This window comes from Cucurbita moschata, unplaced genomic scaffold (genome assembly GCF_002738365.1).
Source record: "Cucurbita moschata cultivar Rifu unplaced genomic scaffold, Cmos_1.0 Cmo_Scf00006, whole genome shotgun sequence".
NCBI lineage: Eukaryota > Viridiplantae > Streptophyta > Magnoliopsida > Cucurbitales > Cucurbitaceae > Cucurbita > Cucurbita moschata.
The window spans coordinates 820,368-842,885 of NW_019268522.1; the positions used below are offsets into that span (position 1 = coordinate 820,368).

General features: G+C 34.2%; 2 protein-coding genes and 3 long non-coding RNA genes across 9 annotated transcripts in view; 1 reads left to right on the plus strand and 4 right to left on the minus strand.

Moving 5' to 3' along the window:
- The window catches only part of LOC111444155 (topless-related protein 4-like), an 11,885-nt gene extending 9,493 nt beyond the window's left edge, over positions 1 to 2,392 (minus strand). For 2 of the 3 annotated variants that reach the window (XR_002710657.1, XM_023082134.1), the window contains exons 1-8: positions 2,221 to 2,392; positions 1,943 to 2,061; positions 1,665 to 1,844; positions 1,449 to 1,562; positions 1,164 to 1,322; positions 877 to 1,054; positions 651 to 774; positions 172 to 287 (exon numbers count right to left, since the gene is read on the minus strand). Coding sequence is in view for 2 of the 3 variants with exons in the window: in XM_023082134.1 (XP_022937902.1) it covers positions 172 to 287; positions 651 to 774; positions 877 to 1,054; positions 1,164 to 1,322; positions 1,449 to 1,562; positions 1,665 to 1,844; positions 1,943 to 2,022 (951 nt within the window). In the remaining variant the exon portion in view is untranslated. The remainder of the gene's footprint in view (positions 1 to 171; positions 288 to 650; positions 775 to 876; positions 1,055 to 1,163; positions 1,323 to 1,448; positions 1,563 to 1,664; positions 1,845 to 1,942; positions 2,062 to 2,220) is intronic. The other variant, XM_023082135.1, reaches the window with a different exon arrangement.
- A 6,868-nt stretch (positions 2,393 to 9,260) lies between these two features.
- LOC111443993 lies at positions 9,261 to 15,306 on the minus strand. 3 transcript variants are annotated; one of them, XR_002710626.1, is made up of 6 exons: positions 15,194 to 15,306; positions 14,666 to 14,940; positions 14,074 to 14,292; positions 13,328 to 13,452; positions 13,115 to 13,209; positions 9,261 to 9,553 (listed from the first exon to the last, which is right to left on the minus strand). It is a non-coding gene; the product is annotated as an uncharacterized LOC111443993 (long non-coding RNA). The 3 variants fall into 3 exon arrangements; XR_002710627.1 differs by lacking the exon at positions 9,261 to 9,553 and having other exon boundaries at positions 12,943 to 13,209; positions 14,074 to 14,225; XR_002710625.1 differs by lacking the exon at positions 9,261 to 9,553 and having other exon boundaries at positions 12,943 to 13,209.
- On the minus strand, positions 9,744 to 10,093 carry LOC111443995. The gene is made up of 2 exons (XR_002710629.1): positions 10,056 to 10,093; positions 9,744 to 9,957 (listed from the first exon to the last, which is right to left on the minus strand). It is a non-coding gene; the product is annotated as an uncharacterized LOC111443995 (long non-coding RNA).
- LOC111443992 (transcription factor WER-like) lies at positions 14,286 to 15,486 on the plus strand. Its single transcript, XM_023081885.1, has 3 exons — positions 14,286 to 14,443; positions 14,619 to 14,748; positions 14,856 to 15,486. The coding sequence occupies exons 1-3, from the start codon at positions 14,314 to 14,316 to the stop codon at positions 15,310 to 15,312; spliced, it is 717 nt and encodes a 238-aa protein (XP_022937653.1). The 5' UTR covers positions 14,286 to 14,313; the 3' UTR covers positions 15,313 to 15,486.
- Positions 15,487 to 15,499: 13 nt separating this feature from the next.
- LOC111443994 lies at positions 15,500 to 17,747 on the minus strand. The gene is made up of 3 exons (XR_002710628.1): positions 17,137 to 17,747; positions 16,986 to 17,037; positions 15,500 to 15,784 (listed from the first exon to the last, which is right to left on the minus strand). It is a non-coding gene; the product is annotated as an uncharacterized LOC111443994 (long non-coding RNA).
- Positions 17,748 to 22,518: the final 4,771 nt, after the last annotated feature.

A 22,518-nucleotide genomic window follows, 5' to 3' on the forward strand; every position in this document is an offset into this window, starting at 1 on the left:
TTTTTTTTTTTTTTTTTTTTTTTTTTTTTGTTCTTACAGGAGATAAGTGCTAAGACTTTCAATTAAAATGTACAACGTGAAGGCTGAAAGGCAATGTTCTGGAATGCATAAAATACAGGGAAAAAGAGAGTAAAAGAAATAAAAAAGAAAGTAGAAGCAGTTAAGCAGTACCTCTTCAGATAATCCAAATGGTCTTGCTCGTTTCAACACATGTTCAGAATCAGCTGTTTGATAGTCCATAGTTGGGTTATTGGTAGGAGGAGTTCTGGGACGCTTTAAAATAGCTGCTAACAAAATTAATCAGAAATCACAGGGTGAGATTAGATCAGAGGGAAAAAAAACACAAGAGTAGATAGAGGTGGACAATAAAGAAACTTGACTAGCATTGCACGCTATTATTTTGTCATCTTCACCAATCACAACAAGAAGGGTTGAACAGTGGATCAATTTAAATAATATAAAAAAATTACACGCTATTATTTTGTTATACTTTTCTTCACCTTGTTTATGCAACCTATAAGTTATGCCATGACGAAGATAAAAGACTACAAGTGTTCATTACATACATATGCAGCATAATTAATGCAAACATGTAAATGCTTATACCCTCACCCTTAGAGGAAAAAGGAAGAAGAAGATTCACATCCTACCCGCATTATTAGCTGCATTGAGACCAATAGGCCCGGCAGAAGCTGATGGGTGAGGCACAGAGGACGGATTTCCCATCCATCCAGCTAAAGAAGTAGGAAGAGCAGCTGGTGTAGGCTGAAATGGCTACACGCACACAAAGTAGACCAGCATTCAAACTCCAGAGGATAAAAAAAAATCAAATATCTTGACAAATCATAAAACAAAACAATCTCCTTCTAAACTTACACCATGTGCACCCAAGGGAGGAAAGGCTGCAGCCTTCGGAACAGACCCCATTAAGGGATTAGTCACAGGAGATGGAGCCCTGGCACCATTAGGTTGTCCACAACTATGGTCTACAAATAAGGTTTTGATGTCAGGGTTTGGCCTCGGATTCTTACAGAGCTGGTGCTGCCAATTTAAACTGCATCCTCAATTTGGAAAAAAAGAATGTAGAAAATTCAGGTTTTAAAAATTAATGCAATAATCCACCCATAATATAGCGAGAAAAAAAACAGAATTAGTCAAGAGACCTCTGATTAATTAGAGTACGCAATCTTGAGTTCTTCAAGGTTGGAAATTGAAGCTTATCACGAAAAAGTGGATTAGCTTCAATCAATTTTTTCAATTCAGCAAGCATTATGCCCCTAGCAGACTTAGTGTCTCCATATTTTGATAACTGCTCATTATCTCTGTGCAAAATAACACGTTTCATGAGATCTCCTAACATTGCTACAGAAAAACATAAATTTAAATTCAGGAACAAAAGGTCCACGGTATCTGAGCAGCTACATTTTTTTAAACCAAGTAACCCGTACCTGAAGTTATCCAAAGTCAATAACTGTGTAATCTCCTTGAAAAGGTCTTCATTAAACGCCGCAAACACTTTCAAATCCTTAACTAAAATATCCACAGCTTTCGCTCTATCCGGCCTACAATTTTATTCTATCCTTAGTAAAGTTGACGTGAAGAAAGCAAATTGTCAAATGAAAAAGCATAGCAGCAGAAATCAAATTCATAGAATTTATCTTTACTTGTCTAAAGCTTCAAGGTACTTCTGCTTCCGAATTTCAAAAAAAATCTTCATGGAGTATCTATTATCATCAACCTTCGTGAAACCAGATAGATACTTCTCCACCTCTTCCCACTCGCCATTCGTAACCATATCCTCAAAATATCTCATGTTGAAGAAAAACCCCGACTCTTGCTCCAACCTCCACCAAAACAAAAACAAAAATCAGCAACACCACCCAAATTACAACAGACATGCGAAGACAAAACGACAAGAAAATTCAAAAAAAACTAAACATACTTATGAACTGTCTCCTTGAATTTCTCCTCGTCCAGAAACTGAAGTATGAGAAACACGAGCTCTCTGCTAAGCGAAGACATATTTATGTCTTCAATTTTAAGAACAAGCCTCTGAACGATCTACTCAAGCAGATCAACAACATTAACAACATCAAAACGCACAAAAACATAGAAAATTACAATTTCCAAGACAAGAAATCCAAAACCGAACGTGCTGAGAAAGTTGCGAATTACATATAACAATTTACAGAAATGACCAGATAGCAAAATAACCAATACCTCCGCGAGATAGGCAAGTCAGATCGGAAGTCCTTCAAAGGATGAAGATGAATACGACGAAGACTAAGAAATTTAGAAGAGTTTCAGTGCTTTTTCTCGCTCTAGTTTCTCTCTCAAGCACTTTTGGTGGAAGCTTTTATACACAGAAGGACTAGAGGATTAGGGATTTAGAAGAGAGAGAAATGCGAAGAAACAGAGATCGGACAAATTAAATACCGCGACCGCGCGACCGAGAACGAGATGATAAAAAATACTGTGATAAGTACTCTCACTTATCATTTGATAAGTACATGATAAGTCAGTTGAATTATCTTGTCTTAAAGCTTCGGCTGCTTTTGCGGGATTTTCTAACTTAACCCACTACCTAATAAAATTACAAAAATAACCTTCTTGTTTCCCTCCTTTTTCAAGACCAGCCATTGTCTTGTTTTAAGTACATTATCTATTTTGTAAGAGAGAGAATGAGAAATAAAATAAAATAATATTTGACTCAATAACTACGTCCGACATAGATCGGTCTCGTTAGTATAGGTTGGCTTATATGGATCGACCCATCTTGACCTACCTCCATCTTTCTTAATTTTTTAGATTTCGAGCAATCTTTGCACGGGTCAACTTAAATTTAGGAGTCCGACACCTTCATTCAGACGTTGAGCTCCTCCTTTTAGTGCATTTTTGTGCGTTGTTGACCATGGTTAGCTTATGTTTACCTTGTTTCACTACTTGGAGTACGAGGGATTTAGGTCCCGAGTGGTTACCACATTTTCTTTCATGGTTTTTTCGTATGACACAACTAGTCTCATTAGAGGTAAGACATTTGAGAGAAGTAGCAAGTAGCCTTTACTACATAACGTCCCGTCCTCAAGTATGTGATGTCCCACATTGGTTGGGGAGGAGAACAAACCGCCATTTATATGAGTGTAAAAACCTCCCCTAACAGACGCATTTTAAAGCCTCGAGGGGAAGCCTGAAAGGGAAAGCCCAAATAGAACAATATCTGCTAGCGGTGGATTTGGGAAGTTACAACTTTATTGTTGTGCTTCTGCCACTGCTCAGCAAGTAGCGTACTAATGGGTCAATCTATGGTTAACATCAGTGACATCTTTCCTCATTATACTTACTTCGTGTAGGGTCTAGAGGCACTGTCGTGATTAAGTCTATTTCATATGTTGTTGTTAATCGAGCCAAGGAGTCGACGTTTTCACTATGCCTCGTTGTTTGGGGCTCGATAGTTAAATAACATAGCATATTCCAAATGCTCCCGATCGAGTAGTAAACCAACTCTGCATCCTTTTCCATTTGCTCATTCGTCAATGCAGAAGTTCTACAGTAAGTCATCTTTGGACGAGATAGAAAACTGTAACTCGATCAAAAGTCGAAAAGTCTGAATGACAAATTAGTTCAACAATATTTCAAGTGAAAAGATTTGAACGTTTAATTTCACGGTCGATGATACACATAAAAAACTATTGAGCTCAGCTCGATTTGACATTACAATCATGTTCGAGTAAATTCAAATATTTTCGACGCGCACACAAATTTTGACTCTTAGAATGTTGATTAGGAAAAATGATTAATTTTATATGTAGGTAATGACAATGAAGTTTCCTTCTACTTTGTCAACAAGATTCCAAATAAATAAATAATTAATTAATTAATCTTAGATATATATATATATATATATATATATATATATATATTATTATATTTGGATTCAATGAAGGTGGTACTAAAAGAATGATTTCAAATAAAGTTGTATTAAATTTTAATTAATTAATTTATTATTTGCAATAACAATTCAAATATAAATGTGTCACACGTATTATTTATAAGGCCGCCACGAATAATTAAATTAGATTTTATTATATATTTTTTAAAAAGTAACTGAAAATATTTATTATTACCATTTCTGAATATAGTATATTAAATTAAAACAAACTTTAAAATTTTATTTTATAAGTTTTAAAAATCTGTTATTTTTAATTGGACAAAATTAATTAAACAAAAGGAAAATATATTAATTTATATGATATTCATAATTAATATTTTCTCCTTTAAACATAAGCTCTCGTGACTTTGTTTTGGGCTTTCCTAAAATGGCTCGTAGCAATGGAGATGGTATTCCTTTATTATAAACCCATGATCGTTCCCTAAATTAGCCGATGAAGGACTTTCATCATCCAATTGACATAAATAATTTTTAAAAATTCATTTAAGATCGGTGGTTCGGTTATTTTTTTTTTTTTTTTTACCAAATGTTAACAATTTTTATAACATGAATTTTTTTTGGATACTTACTCGGTGTCATGCCTAAAAAATCACACGACGTGCATAAATACTGTGTTTAACTCCTATATCGAAGATTCGAGTATTGTACATGTTATTTGTTCAGTCCTTTATAAGACCTAATGAGCGGATATATAGGAATCTAAATATGCTGAATCGTTCTTGTTACAATATTCTATATTCTAGGTCTTCTCGTTCTTTTATCGAGCTCTGTTTCTCGATTATTCTATCTGTGTCTGAAAAAGAGCGGTTGAAAAAAAAAATAATAAGTTCACGTTGGGAGAAGAAATAATGAATGGTTGGAATTAATATTTAATTTTCCAAAATATTTCCAACCAATCAAACATACTATAAATGAACAAATTTATGATTTAAAAAAAAAAAAAGGAGCGTGAGAGTCACGCGCTGAAAGATGAGGTTGGAGTAGAAGAGTTGCCATGCAAAACGTGAACCTTTGGTTGAAATACGTGGCACGGAAAAAGACGCTTTAAATTGATTTTAAAATTTCAACCATCCATTGTTCGACACGTGGCAGTCTCGTTTGTCTTTCTTTACCTCTCCTTAAAACGGCACCGTTTCGAGCGCCCACCCATTTTTATTTAATTTTTTTTCAAACTTAAAAAAATCTCATTTTGGTATTATAAAATAAATTAACATGTTAAATAGAATATTAAAACTTCGTTTAAGCACTAATTTTACAGAAATATTTTTTAAATTTTAATTAAAAAAATTTAAATATTTTGTCACAAATAAAATAAATAATCATGATAAAACAAATATAATTTTAAAAAATGAATAGAAAAAAAAAATCAAATAATAATAAAACAAATTGGAATATATTAATTTTATAATTTAGTTAGGAAAACAAATTAGAATATATGGATTCTCTTTATTTTTATCCTTTCTTTTCCATCTTTATATCATTACTCTATCTCGTTTTTCAAAAAACGTGATTATTTATAAAGTTTCGTATATAAGAAAATTAAAAAGCAGAGAATAATACTTTTCTTTAACAAAGATGACGTAGAATCCGATTCCTAATCGATGTGGATTCTCACAATTCATACAATAGTACGGAAACCTTTCCCCAACAGAAGCATTTTAAAATTGTGAAATTGCCGACAATACTTAACGTGACAAATCAAACAATATCTGACAAATTTGAGTTGTTATAAATAGTATCAAAGTCAAACATGAGGGCAGTGTGTCATCAAGGGCACTCGACCCCGAAATGGTGGATTGTGAGAACTCATATCGATTAGAGAGGGGAATGAAGGTCAGAGTGTGGAAACTTGTGAGGCCGACGACGATATGTAGTGGGTCAAATCAGATATTATATGTTAGCGATAGGATCCTTATAAATGGTCTCTATTGTAGAAATATTCCCTTAGTGGCGGTAAATTTAAAAAAATTTATCATTATCTAGAGCTTCCCGACCCAAGGTTTCTCTGCTCCCACCTATCGGTTCACTAGGGGTTTACAAGGATATGGGATTCTTACGTCCCAATCCTACCGCTCTGAAGAAAGCAGAGATAGGTGCAATCGCATTCGATCGAGAGTCTGATACCCTTTTTCAAATAAGAAGAATATCTAGAGAGCGAGACAAGAGCCTAATGCTTTGAGCTTTCAGGCAGACCTATCTTGGTCCAATCCCGAGCAGTTCACTAACCTATCACTATAAGTTAGAGAATTTTAGACCTTGTGACCTCTATGGCATTCCTGACACCTGTTCTCGTATTCGTATTATTAAAAAAAATTTAAAAATTAGGAGTATTTCTTTTAGGGCAATTTTATTTATTTATTTATGATAATAATTTCTTTACAATAAAACCTCACAAAATTTTGGTAGGTGAAATGACACGTAGCACAATAGTTCAAGCGAGTAGAAACTTTGTCTACTCGCGCGAGTACCATTTATCCTTTTGGCTATTTCAATTACTCTTTTGTCATTAAACAAGCGTGTAAGAATCGGATGCTAAAATAAGGCCACAGGCTTTTTCACCATCTCATTATCTCGCTTATCATATCGTGATACGTGATTTTATCATATCGTCAATATATCGCGAGAAAAACAGCCATGTGTCTATTCCGCATGACACTTATATTTTAAACGGTTCTAATCAGACCATTTCGTATTTATCTAGAATGACGGGAGAGTGTGATTCTCTACAATCGTGTCTATTTTAACATGGTGAGACTTACCTAATCAATTAAAATAATGAATTATTTATCTACTAAATTAATCAAAATAATCTAATATTTTATTCCGTTCAACAATGTCGAAAGATTAAATCATGACGTTTTAGTCGAAGATAAATGTTTTAATTATAACTTATGAACATTAGATATCATAGTAGTTAAGTTAATAATGGGCGATCGACCTGTGTATTTATTTTATTTTATTTTTTTAATAATTAAAAGAAAAAAGAGGCAGTTTACTTAAAATTTTACCTCCAAATAAAAGCTTTATTGATCTCAAAGAAATTCAAAATTTTAATTTATTATTGAACGGTTATATTATAAGATTTTCAAATAAAAAATGTAAAAAAAATAATAAAATAAGAAAAGGGTTTAATTTAAAAAAACTAAAAATTATTAAACTAATTATAAAATTTACTTAGAGATTTAAAATTAAAAAAAAAATAATAATAAGATCTAGAAAATAGAAAGGATTGAAATTAAAATTCAAATTTTAAGGAATATATATAAAAAAAAAAAGCCATTAAATAATATTTTTTGTTTCTATTTATTAATAGTAAAAATGACATTTATTATTATTATTATTATTATCATTTTTTAATGACTATAAAATTACAAATGAGGTAAAAAAAAAGTGAATCTTTGTCAGGGTGGGTCCCAATAAATATTAATTAATTAATATTAATAATTTATAAATTTATAAATTTCTTTTAATAATTTGAAAAGAATGATTCTTATTTTAGTCATAAAAAATATAAAATTCTAAATAGGACCCAAATCCAGATTCATAATTAATTACACTTTTTGTTGAATACAACTAATTAATTAAATTATGGTAATTAGTAGATACAATTAATTATTTCCAAATATAATTTTTTTGAATAAGTGATAATTAATAGATTAAAAAAAATTGGGAATAAATTAGCACTTTATCATTTAAAAAAAAAAAAAATCCTTTTCAAGAAGTTTCTAGGATGTTTCCACGTGTCATTATTCGTCTATTCTTTTTTAATACTGTTTTTTCTTTTATTAATAATGAAAAATCCTTAATATATTTTAATCAATCAAATGTCATAATAATATTAATATATTCAATTTCAAATGTCAACAACTTAATAGTATAATCTATTAGATAAGATTGTCAAAAATAATAAAATAAAATAAAGATAAGAGAAAGAGATAATTTAATAAATTTTTTATTTTTTTAATTTATTTCTTATTTTAGTGTTTAAATCATACTTTAATTTTAAAAATATTTGTGTCATCGTCGAACTTCCAACATATGTTATGTTCATATATATATATATATATATATATATATATATTTTTAAATTTTAAAATAAGTTAAATTACAAATTTAGTTTATAAATAAAAAAAATTTAATCCACAAAATTTCAAAATTACAAATTTTGTCTATTAATTTTTTTTAAATTCTCGATTCTATTAAAAAATTTAAGTTTTGCAGGACTTCTTAAATATTTTTAAAAATGTAAGGACCAAATAGACATAAATCTCGAAGTTTAGAGATTAAATCTCTAATTTAAACTTTAAAATATATGTTATAATTTATAAAAATCATGCAACCACACGCGTAGTTCTATGAGCATTAGTAGTAGTGACTCGAACAACTTTAAATCTTCATTTTTTATTTTCCAACTCTACTCGGGTCTATATGACTAGATAACTTGAACAATTTTGGATCTTCGTTTTCTATTTTTCAACTCTACTTGTGTTCATATGACTAGATAACTCGAACAACTTGAGTTACTATGATGTCCCACATTGGTTGGGGAGAGAACAAAACACCTTTATAAGGGTGTGGAAACCTTCCCCTAACAAACGAGTTTTAAAGCCTCGAGAGGAAGCCCGAAAGGGAAAGTCCAAAGAGAACAATATCTGCTAGCAGTGGATCTAGGCCGTTACAAATGGTATCAGAGTCAGACACCGGATTATGTACTAACGAAGAGGCTGTTCCCCAAAGGGGGTAGACACGAGACAGTGTACCTGTGAGGACGCTGGGCCCCAAAGAGGGGTGGATTTGATGGGGTCCCACATCGATTAGAGAAAGGAAAGAGTGTTAGCGAGGACGCTACCAGACACCAGACTATGTGCCAGCGAGGAGGCTGTTCTCCAAAGGGGGTAGACACGAGATAGTGTACCAGTAAGGATGTTGGGCTCCAAAGCAGGATGAATTTGACGGGTCCCACATCGATTAGAGAAAGGAAAGAGTGCCAACGAAGACGTTGGTCGAGGAGGAGAAAAAATCGATTTGGTTTGGCTCCATGGTTCACAATCAAATACCTAGACAAAAAAATTATTCTATAGGAGCGCACGTGTGAGTGGACATGATACATTTAAGGCCAATCAAATGTATTGACCCAATGAAGAGAGCCCCAAGACCCACTCTTGTGATTTTTAATTCTTTTAATTTTATTTCTTTTTAAAGTATAAATTATTTCATAAGAATTACCCATTTAATTTCTTATCATATATGGGATCTTATAAATGGCAACTTTATAAATTATATTTCACATAATCTATTATATCTTCTTCCTTTCAAATATTTTTTATATTATATGCTTTTTCTATTTACTTTAATTTTTTTTTTTATAAACAATCCTCAACTGCTACTACTAGATCTCACGTCATTCGTAAATGATGTTAATAATGTTATATCTATACAATCAGGAACGTATTTCCAAGATGAAATGATAAATTTCATCGTAAACTCCTATAAACATAAAGAACTAAAACGTGTCCCGTAATTCGGATGCAAAGATTGTAGCATTGACATCATAATTACCTTTATTGTCGGAGTTAGGAAGTTGATTAAGACTTTTGATCCTCGCTATATAAACATAATATAATATAAATAGAGAAAAAAAAAGATTTGCTTAGATAATAAGCAAAGTGGGTGGGGTTTGTGACTTTCATGACATGTTTTGTCCCTTTTCATTTATTTAAAATAATCAACTTACTCTTAATTTAGTGCATAATCCTTGAGGTTAAAAAAGGAAAAAATAAAAATAAAAACAAAGTGATGGAAAAGGACACTTTGAAAAGTCCATCTTGGATTATATCATTCACACATACAAGGTTCTTTCTTTCTTTCTATTCTTTCTACTTTTCCCCTTTTTTTTTCGTTTGATTTTGTGCCATCCATATAAGAAGAAGATAAAGACTATGGAACGAGAGAACCTAGGGTGTTCCTTGAGGAGTCGAGGTATTGGATAATGAATTCCTTGCCTTGTCCTGAAATGAGAGGGAAGGTCGATTTGACTAGAGTCTTGTACCGTTTGAAAGAGAGTAAAACGACCTGAAAGTCCAAGAGCTAATCGAGAATCACCTACTTGATTGATAGACATAACTTTTTAAAGCTGTATTTTCTACCTGAAGTTGTGCATATGGAATGAGGATGGAGTTTCTATTTGCAAAGAAAGAAAATAGTTAGATGTGGGATCTCACCCCCCTTTGGGACCGGCGTCCTCGCTGACACTCGTTCCTCTCTTCAATCGATGTGGGATCTCACAATCCACCCTCCCTTCGAGACCCAACATCCTCGCTGGCACTCGTTTTAGTGTACCCAAAGAGGACAATATCTACTAGCAGTGGGCTTGAACTGTTACAAATGGTACAGAACCAATCACAGGACGATGCAAAGTACTAGTTGAAGTATAGGGCTAGACCTTTTCTAAAACCTTGAGAAAAAGTCTAAAGAGAACTAGCTTGAACGGTTACAAATTCAATCAAACTTAAACTACTAGTCACTATGACTATACGTCGGTACGATTATGATGCATAGAGATGGAAGGTATAGTCAATAATATAGCATAAAGAGAGCAAACTGTGTGCCTTTCAAAGAGTTCAAATATTCCCAAGAAAAGAAAAAGAAAAAGAAACAGCAAACAGCAAACAGAAACAAAATGAGGAATCAGAGGGGGGGCTGGTTTGAAGGGTTTGATTTGAGAATGATTGCAATTTTTGGGTTCCAACTTTAACAGAGAGGGAATCTCAGCTTATAAAAAGAAAGATGGGTATGTGATTGTGGAATTAGTGGGAAAAAGTGGAAGGGAATCACAGCCTCTAAGAGGCCCAAATGTGTCAAATCCTTTCATTTCTATGCTTTGGAATTTGTGCTCTTGTTTCTTTTTGTTGGTGTTCAGTTCTAGGAACAGGAAAAAAACTTCATTTTTACCCCGCTGGTAATTTTCTATGGACTCTCTTAATGTTTGGGTGTTTTCTAAAAGGTTTCAATGAAGTTCTCAAGTAAATTAACAAAACTAGTCCAATACTTTAAAAGGTCGTACGTTTTATCTAAATATATACCTTTTTAATCCATATTCTAATGTTTTGTTATACAAGAATAAAATGAAAGTTTTTTCTTTCTTATTTATTTTTGCTAACTCGAACATACCTAAACAAACAAAGATACATCTTTGACGACGACAAAAAAAAAAAAAAAAAAAAACAGAGGAATGTTCATTATTAAGTATAATTTAAAAATAATAAAAATGATAATATTCAAACATATGGAATAACAAATACAATAATAAAAAATAACTCAATACATACTTAGAAATCATATCAATTTAAACTCTAAATTTTAAAACTATATTAATTTACAACCGGTTATAATTTCATTAATTAAACTCTTTAACTTGTAATTTTGAAGACACTGTCAACTTTTTCAACTTAGAACCAACACATAAATGCAATTTACAATGGTAGCTTTATTTTTATTTTTATTTTTATTTTTTAGATTGTATTATAATTATAGAAATTCTTCAATAATTGGTAGTTAAAAAAAATTAAAATTTCTTAGCTTACGCTCAACAAATGATCTTGTGATAACAAGGTTATTTATACTAGTTAAGTTACATGTTCTCGATCATCTCGATCAAGAGAGTTTTGTATCTTTCACCAAAAAATTAAAAGTTAAAATACTCCTCACTGTCCATGGTTTTAAACCTAAAATAAATAAATAACTAAATATACAAACAAATAAAAAAATAAAAGCAAATGCAACTAAAAAACCTTGGCTCAGATTTAAGAACGTATTAAAGTTAAAAAAGAAAGGTCATTCTATTTTATCTTTATACTTTCAATTTAGTAACTATACTATCAATATATATATATATGTAAAATAACATTTTAACAAAAAAAAAAGAAAAAAAAAAAAGGAAAGCAAAAAAGACAATAATGTTACTGAGCTTAATTTCTAAAATTAGAAAACTAAAAACATAGTTAAACAGAGAAGCCCCAAGAAAACATAGTTATTAAGGTTAATTGTTTTTTTTTTTGTTTTTTTGCAATCTAAATTATGGAATCCATGAAGGAGGTTCCGTCCAAGGCATGATGTAATCCTATCCCAACAAACACTATTTCTTTGATTTAGAGAACTGTTGGGCAGAGGGAGGTACAAAACATGGTGGGAAAGGAAAAGAATGGGTAGCTATCTCATAGCAGAAAAGGAAAAAACTAAGAGTTATAATTGAGCAATATTTGAACATAGTGGCAGCAGAACACCCAATTCACATTTATAATTTGATAGGTTTGATGACATATTCGACATTTTTTAAATGAATCGATTGTTTGTATACAAATTTGTACGTTTAAGTTTTTATTATGTACAATTTAATTTTATGTCTAATAGATCGGTTGGTTTTAAAGAATATTGATTATGTTAGGAACCTTACATAACAAGATTGAAAGTTTAGGGTATTAAATGGTTTTTAAAGTTATGTAATAATCTCTTCTTTGGACTTTCTCTTCAAGGTTTTTAAAATGCGTCTGCTATGGAGAAATTTCCACACTCTTATAGAGAATACTTTGTCTCACCTCTCCAATCGATGCGGGATCTCACAGTTTACTCCCCTTCGAGGTCCAGCATCCTTGCTAGCACTCGTTCCCCTCTCCAGTCGATGTGGGATCTCATAATCCACCCCTCTTTAGGACCCAGCGTCCTTGCTGGCACACCGCCTAATGTCTGGCTCTGATACGATTTGTAACAGCTTAAACCCACCGCTAGCCGATATTGTCCTCTTTGGACTTTCCCTTTCGGGCGTCCCTTCAAGGTTTTTAAAATGCGTCGGCTAAGGAGAGGTTTCCAGACTCTTATAAAAAATGCTTCATTCCCCTCCCCATCCGACATGTGATCTCAATTAGAGATTTATACAATAGTTTTTACAGTTAAAAGGACTCCATTCTGCCATTGTTTTCATTATTTGACTCGTAAACTGCAGCTCACACCAAATTTTAACGTATAAAATTAAAATTACCATAAAATGTTGAATATTTGTTTTTTACGAAGAGAAGAAGAAACAAGAACAATCACAAAAACCAAACCCGACCCTCTTATGATATGCCTACTCAGTTCAGAAACAAGAGTTTGTAGGGAGTGTGCGTGTACCTGATGGAGAAGCAGGCAGGCAGATGCAAAAGGGAAAAAATCATAGTGATGAGGGAAGAACAGTAGCTGAATGGATATGGAATCTTTACGAGCGCCTGCAAGTAGAAAAATGGATATAGAATGGCAGAAAAATGTGAGCAATCATATCAATCTCTTCTGTCTCAGTAACAATGCCAATGAACACTTCAATTATTTTTCTTTTCAAATTTGTACCTCAAAAAGATGACCCAATTGGCTGGTTGCTTCTCTAGAAAAAGCTGCATTGTTTTTCTTTGAGTGGCTCCTCACGAAAGCTTGTTAAATACTTAAGCTTCCTCCAGATAGTAGGTAGTACCTTCCTTCACATGACCCACAATAAAAATGAAAGGGTTCGAAAGTTTCATTGTCGTCATTGTTATTGTGAGATCCCATATCAGTTGGAGAGGAAAACGAAACATTCTTTATAAGGGTGTGGAAACTTCTCACTAGCTAGCAGACATGTTTTTAAAATCTTGAGGGGAAGCCTGAAAGGGAAAGTCCAAAGAAGATAATATCTGATAGCGGTGGGCTTGGGCAATTAGAGCCAGACATGGGCGATGTGTCAGTGAAGAGGTTGAGCCCTGAAAGGGGGTGGACACGAGGCGGTGTGCCAACAGGACACTGGGCCCTGAAGGAGGTGGATTGGCGGGAGGGTCCCACGTTGATTGGAGAAGGGAATGAGAGACCCTAAAGGGGGTGGATTGTGAGATCCCATATCCGTTGGAGAGAAGAACGAAACATTCTTTATAAGGGTGTGGAAACCTCTCCCTAGCAGACGCGTTTTAAAACCTTGAGGGGAAAGCCGAAAGGAAAAACTCAAAGAAGACTATATCTACTAGTTGTGGGTTTGAGTTCTTAGTGTCTTTTTTGAAACTATGTAAGAATTATTATTTTAGCGACTAGGCTCAATAATAATATACGAATAAGGGAGAGAGAAATACCTGTCTTGATTGAGAAGCAGGCAGATATGCTTTTAGCAAACCAGGGCCCTCACGTCAATCCACCAGCTCAAATAACGTAATGATGATGCATCCATGACCCAACAATGCAACATCCTGCGAGTAATATGTGACAGTGCTGGGTGCCCATTTTGCTGTCATATATATAGAAATCTAATAATATGAGTTATCATTACAACCTGTAAGTGTATTGTCACCAACCTGAAAGAGGAAAAAAGAGTGATGGAGGAAAGTAAAGCGATGAAGCAACAGGCAAAGAAAAATTTATGGAAACCAGAAGAAGATTTGATCCTCAGAAACTATGTGGAAACTCATGGTGAAGGGAATTGGGCAACTGTCTCCCAGGAATCAGGTAAAAGAAAAATTACCTCAAAACTATCTATTATCGATCTACGCACAGACATTTCTATGTCGGCTCTTATTCATCTTTCACATAACTCTAACACAGACAGTGAGACAAAGATATCCGGTTTTTTTTTTCATTTATGTGGTGCATGTGTGTATGTGTTCCTAACCTGGTCTCTCAGGTTTGATGCGAGGTGGGAAAAGCTGCAGACTAAGATGGAAGAATTACCTCCGTCCCAATATAAAGCGCGGGGGCATGTCCAAAGAGGAAGAGGACCTAATTATCCGTATGCATAAACTTTTAGGCAACAGGTCGGTTTGTATCGAATTAATCTCCGAAGCTTAATCAATACTTAATAGTAAAAAGAGTAAACTGACTGAATGTTTGGATATTTTGATGGTTAAACTTCTTCGATCAGATGGTCACTGATTGCTGGTCGGCTTCCTGGTCGAACTGATAATGAGGTTAAGAACTACTGGAATACCCATTTGAACAAGAATGGCCTGCAAGATAAAAGAAAAGTTAATGAATCAAGCAGCTGCAAGAAAAAGGATGAGGACGACGGGAATAATAAGAAGCAGAAGAAAGTTATCAACCAGACTAGCTATCCTCAACCGCAAATGTGCAGTGACAATTGGGCAAATCAGGCACATGATATACAGAGAAGGAACCAGGAAGAGAACAGAGAAGTTACAGATCTTTGGAATATGGATGACATAACAAGTTCTCATTATAATATAAACTGTCCAATGGTACCTGCAAATAACGCGACTTTTAACTTCGACGATGAGCCTCACTTTAACCACCTTGATCCCTTCTTCCTGATTGAAGCATTTGGATGCAGTAGTGTTGATGCATCACTGGAGAACATGTGACTTGTAATTCTTTAGGTTTTGAGAAACCCCATGTTCAGGTAGGCTTTTATTGTCAAAATCCTTATTCTTTTTCACCCAGTAAGATGGCAAATTGTGCCATTGGACTACCAGTGCTTGTTAATCAAGAAGAAATGGAATGAATATCACTACAAGACTTCATCTTGTTGAACGTAATATGTCCCATCATCCAGTGGTAATGAGGATGGGGTACCAGGAGGGATGTTAGCAGCAACATTCTCCCCTGCACACGCACAATAAAGCTTCTGCATCCCTGATGGCAGCGTCAAGGTCAATGTGACCATTCAACTCATTGATAAACTTCAAGAGCGTGTCGAAGTCCATCTGCTCCTCCATTATTTTGTTACGGTAGCGCTTCAAGATCGTAACACAAATGTATAGATGCAGGTGCTCAGACAGATAATGAGTCCACAACACCTCCCATAGATGCATAACCTTTCCGTATTCGAATTCTCTGTACGTGAATGAAGAACAAATCAGCAAGGTAATTAATAGAAAGAACACATGAGAAACTAATTCACTATAAAAAATGTGCTTTGGCATAAAACGACATACATGACGATTAAAGTGATAGTAAACATCAGCATATAGGAGAACTCAAAAGAAATTTCAGATGTATAAAATTGGCCTACCATACAAAGCGGTGGCACAAAGTTGGGGTGGCTTGGCCCTTCTATAGGAGGGAAGCCAGCTAAATTACAAGTAGAGAGCTACCCCTAATTACTAATTGTAAATGCTAATTCTCAAATAACTAACAACATAGTAACCCCACAATAAACAAGTAACCTAAGGTGTGTATACAAAAGGATATAGTTGCAGCATGCATTCTGCATCAATCGACTCTTCTTAACCTAAACAGCTTACCATTTCAATAGCCAGCAGGAACCCATCAGGAGCATGATATTCAGTTAAATTTGATACATTGAATGTCTTTGAGATGCAATGTTCATTGGTAGTTTAATCAAGTAAGAATTAGGCCTCAACCCTTTCCATTCTATGAATTGCCTATAGAATGTTTCCAACCGATGGATACATTCAGGTACTTTTAACTAAGGTCTAGAGATCAATCTCTTATTACAAGTGCCATTCTGCTCTTCGGGCAAATATTGTCAAATTCCTCAAATGAAGATATAGAGAATAGGGAAGATACCGAAGTACTAGTAGGACAATCTTCTAACCAAATTATTCTGTTAGGAATCACGGATCTCCATAATGGTATGATATTGTCCACTTTGAGCATAAGCTCTCATGACTTTGCTTTGGTCTTCCCCAAAAGGCCTCACTCCAATGAAGATAGTATTTCTTGATTATAAACCCACGATCATTCCCTAAATTAGCCGATGTGGACTTTCATCCAACATATTCAATCACAACTATTACCTTCCCCTATAGCCATGTAAATGATAACTATGGCTATTATGAGTTTCTGAGATGTCAAATTTCCTAGGGCATCTGACTAGTAAACCTACACATCCATCTCAATAACATCACATATGATTTGTTGTTTTCCAGATGGTGATAATCTGTTGCTGGAGTATGGCGACGGATAGACCTCATTTCAGTGATTGACACTGCTCTAATGGCGTACAGATTTCTATCTACATTTAAGAAATGCACAGACAAGAAATTCATAGAAAGAAGAGAATGGAAACTACCTCTCACCGATAATTTCGCATTTGAGTTTTGTCCTTCGTAAGGAATCCAGGTCTACAATCAAAAACAAGAAACATCTCCAGTGATGCAAGAATATCAAAATACAGATTTCTCATTCCAAATAAACAAGAAATCCTGATTAATGGTGCTTACAATGAACAGAGACGATTCTCGCTTGATCAACCTCAATCTTCCACGAATCCTTTCAGACGCAAACTACGTAGGCTGAATCGTTACATTTTCTTTCGAATAAACAATCTCTGCACCTTCCGGTTGCCTCGATGAGCTTCCTCGACCGCTATCGGTGCGCATCATGCCTGCAGAACTCTAAACAAAATGAAAAACAGAAATAAGATGATTTGGAAGATTTTCTAGTATAATGAGTACTTCATCTTCGGTTGCGCATGGTTTCTCCGCCGTTTCCCGCGCACACTATCTCACTCTCCTACACAACCCTCGCAGTTGCAATGTGGTTAACATCTTAATATCGTTGTAATGAACAAAAAAATTATAGTTCTACAATTTTTGAACATCTGTTCCCACTCATACTTTTCTTATTTCAATCCTAAGATGATACTTAGTGGCCGAATGAACTTATCGTGATCGCGTTCGGTAGTTGATGGATCGAATCTTCTTGTTCTTACATCATCGCCATTAGTTCTTCTATTTTCAATCAACTTTCTCGTTCGATTCGATGGTTCAATTCTTCACTTAGAAGATAGTAATGGAGAGGACAATTTTGGTCAAACATTCTGATTTGAGTAGGAAATGGGAAGAACAAAACATGTTTGCCATGAGTGGAGCATGCACATGCTCTCTCATAATAACTATTATGACATTGATTTTGGACCGTGTTGAACTAAATAAAAGTAAATTATATACGAAAGTAAGACTGTTCTTGATCTAAAATGAATCGAAATGAAAGCAAAAAAGAAAAATGTTATCAGAATTGAAGTTTCGAGTTTATTATCTCTCTAAATTGGAGCTGAACTTTTTGGATAAGGTTTAGGGTACGAGAGAATGTATAATAGCTCAAACCCACTGTTAATAGATATTGTCAGCTTTGATCCATTGTTAGCCTCACGGTTTAAAAATGTGTCTGTTAGGGAGAGGTTTCCACATCTTTATAAGAAATGTTTTGTTCCCTTCTCCAACAATGTGAGATCTCACATTTCACCTCGGAGGGGTAGTGTCCTTGATCACTGGCTTTGATTCCATTTAACATCGGCTACGTATCGCCACAAGACTCACGATTTTAAAACGCGTCTGTTAGGGAGAGGTTTCCACGTGCTTGTAAGAAATGCTCTATTCCCCTCTCCAATCGATGTGAGATTTCACATTTCACCCCCCGAGGGCAGTGTCCTTGTAGACTGGCTCCGATTCCATTTAACATATGTACGTATCGCCACAAAACTCACGATTTTAAAACGCGTCTATTAGGGAGAGGTTTTCGCGTAATTATAAGAAATACTCTATTCCTCTCTTCAATCGATGTGGGATCTCACATTTCACCCCCTGGGAGGCAGTGTCATTATTGACGGGATCTGATTCCATTTAACATATGTACGTATCGCCACAAGACTCACGATTTTAAAACGCGTCTGTTAGGGAGAAGTTTCCACGTGCTTGTAAGAAATGCTCTATTTCTCTCTCCAATCGATGTGGGATCTCACATTTCACCCCCTGGGAGACCGTGTCCTTGTTGACTGGCTCTGATTCCATTTAACATCTGTACGTATCACCACAAGACTCACGATTTTAAAACGCGTTTGCTAGGGAGAGGTTTCCACATTTTTATAAGAAATATTTCGTTCCCCTCTTCAGCGAACGTGAGATCTCACATTTCACCTCCGGGAGGCAGTGTCCTTGCATGCCTGGCTCTAATTCCATTTAACATCTGTTACGTATTGCCACAACACTCATGATTTTAAAACGCGTCTGTTAGGAAGAGATTTCCACGTGTTTGTAAGAAACGCTCTATTTTCCTCTCCAACTGATGTGGGATCTCACAGAATGTGTCTCGATCGTGGCGTGCAAAAGTTATCGACTCAAATCATGAAAAGGGTATTTTTGTAATTCTCTAGGAAAAAAAATAAAAGGGAAATGGAATGATAGGGCAAACCCTAGGACAATGTCTCCTTAGTGCATGGCCAAAGGTTGGCCTTGTCTTTATAGCATGGGCCTTCATCTCCATACCCTTTCATTTCTTTTTTCTTTCTTTACCATGAAGTTGTCTTCTTCAAGGGCAACATTTCAATCTTTTTACAAGGCTACAATATAGGGGACAACCCAAAACACGATAAACCAGACGTGGTCGGTTCGGTCAACTTTCATCACCAGAACTTTTCAAAATATTGATCGGAACTCAGTTTTTCGAGCTAGGGTTTCACATTGTTCGGTCATTAATTCAATGCTACATAGTTTTTCCTTCTTAATTTCTTCTCTAATACTATTTCTTGTATATATTGAATGAGTCTAGCTTGAGTTCTCGACTGATCCAGCTTAGGTATGATATATTTGGACCCTTTTCAACCCTTCATGTGATATCTCATATCTTTATAAGTGTGTGAAAATCTTTCCTTAGACGCGTTTTAAAGCCTTGAGGGAAGCCCAAAAGAGAAAGGCCTAAAGATGATATTATCGGTTAGTGGTGGGCTTAGGCTTGGGCTTGAGTTGTTACATCTCGTGAGACATTTTTATACTATTAGAAGCATTTTAAGGTCAGAATGACTACTTTTAGCTAAGAATCAAGCCGTGAGGAATCTTCAAACTCGAGTTACAAGCAATTGGCTTGGGTTGTTACTGTTCATGAGACATTTTTATACTATTGGAAGCATTTTAAGGTCAGTATGACTACTTTTTAGCTAAGAATCAAGCCGTGAGGAATCTTCAAACTCGAGTTACAAGCAATTCGTTCGATTCAACTTAATAAATTATAAACTTTTAAGTTAGCCAATCGATTTTCGTTGTTCTAGTCGTTTTACGTTCATTTTGATATCCAATTTGATCAATTTTTCATTGATTTTCCTAATTACACACCGTTCCGAATAAGAATAAAAAACTTTAAAATTTGGGCGATTCTAAGAACGTGATAACGATTTTGTTTAAAGAATATAATAAAAAAGAATGCACCAATTAAATAACACTATTTAGTATATAGTTTAGTGGAAAATAAAAACTTTGCAAAAAAATTCAAAAGTGTGACAAAATTAAAACCATACTTTATATGATTATTTTTATACCTAATTATTGGATATAATATAAAGTTAAATTTGTGACCCATTTCATTTATATTTGTCGGTAAATTTGAAGGAAAAAAATGTTCCAAAGAGATGAGCTCTTTAAATCATTGCAATAAAAACACATTAAATGATGGGCTCTAAGCTCTTTTTCTTTTTCTTTTTTTCAATTATTAATTTAAATATATGTCGAAAAATTTTCAAAATTTTTATTAGGTTCATTTTTTTCGCTAAATTCACGGGCTAGTTCAGTTCTATTCAAAATGAAGTTTGATTAAGGCACACGATTGATGATGGAATAAATTCTTCCAAACCCAGAAATTTAAACGGAATTCTAACTTTAGAGTCGTTTAAAAAAACGTGCATAATGAGTTTCGTTTGAACTAAAAAACCCTATTGAGTAAGGATCGGGGATGAATAAATTGAAGAATAGTATTCTTAAATGTCGTGCAAAATTAGGTTTGATTAATGCACGAGATAGAAGATTGAATAAATCCTTCCAAACTCAGAAATTTGAACAAAAATCTAACTTTGGAGTCGTTTTTTTAAAAAACGTGCATAATTGGGATCGTACTAAATATATGTTTATATAAGTGTAAGAAATTGAACTAAAAAACCCTATTGAGTAAGGGTCGGGAACGACAACACCTCAACACGCTGTACCAACGTCATCTGTAACCCTAATTTAACTGAAACATAAAACCGAACATATCGAAGTTGTATTATATATATATATATATATAAAGTGCATAAATGAGGGAATGAAAAGAGATGGTGGGGAGGCAAAGGGGTCCCAAAGCCTGCAAGCTTGAGAACCAAAAAGAAACTCTACTTTGTGTGTCTCATTTCCCCTCTCTTTTTGGGTACTTATAAAGCTAAGGGAATTAAGAACGAGAGTGATTAAGAGCGACATTGGTTCAGTTCGATTTGAAGATTGAGCGAGCGTTATTTTGTAAGGAAATTAAGAAGGAAGTTAAAGATTCATAGAGAGTGATTACGAGCGATGTTGGTGCAGTTCAATCTGAAGTCCGAGTTTTGTTTTATTTGAAAATTCTGCCTCGGATTGAGCCGCGCCAATATCACTTCGTTCTTTTGGTTCGAGTCTTTTCTTTGTTTTGGTTTGTAGGGTTTTTATCGTTTGATCTTTTTTCAATCGTGCGTGCACGTTTCAATATACGTAAGTTTGCATCATTTTTAGGTTAAAATGTTCTACCTCTCCCCCTAACTAAACTCTCGTGAAGATTTCTATATTGTTTTTTTTAGTTTAACAAGTGGAGTGGTAGATTCAAACCTCTAACCTATTAATCGAAAAAAAATATTTTAATCCGTTTAGGAGTTATGATTATATTCAGAGAAGATTTTAAAAAATATTTTGAACTTGTATGGAACAAGTAAAAACAAAAAAGTACTTTTTAGACTCGTGGTATAGTCGTTTCCATTAAATAACATTCTCTTTTGGTCGTTAATTTATAATGATTTAACAATTTAATTATCTGAATAAAAAGACGACATTTAATTTTGATGATCTTTTTACAATAAAGACTATTGTTATCAATTTTAAAGTTAATAGACTAAATTGTTACGTTCATGAGAGTTTAGAAGCAAGAAGTGATTTTTAACAAATTTTGTTTCTCTATGTTGTGTGGCCGATCCTGACGTTGCAGAGAGAAGCGTGGCTTTCAAAATATTTCTATATAAATGCAGGTTGTGATCTCTGTTGATGGCATTGGCAAAATATATGGCTTCATAAAACAAGACTTGCACGATGTCATTGTGGTACATTTCAATCATGCGGCGTCATGATCTTGACACGCTCATGACAAATCTTAAGAAGAATCCAAACCCGTATGCATTTTCCCATAGATTGTGACACAAGGCACTTGAGGAGAGTAAAACCATTTGAAGGGTTGACATCCTGGCAGATAATTCTGTATGGTTGAATACACGAGAGAAAAATAAAATTTTTATTTTAACTAAGCATAGATAGAGATGTCCACGTGGGGTTGGAGTCGAGGACGGGAATGGGAAATGTAGTCTCCATCTCCAGTCCCGTTTAGCTAACAGAGAAACCTCTTTTCACTCCTTCCTCCGTTCCCTATTTAAATAAGAATTTTTCACCTCGCTAGTTAAACGAACATCTTATTCGAATAACTGAAATCTCCAAGTTCTAGTAAGAACTATATCAAAATTCAACTTTATTTTTCTTATATCTATCAATATCCAAGTAGACGGTCAACTCGAGCTCACCTTACCTATTCTCACTAAACAATCATCCACCGGCTACATTTGATTGTTA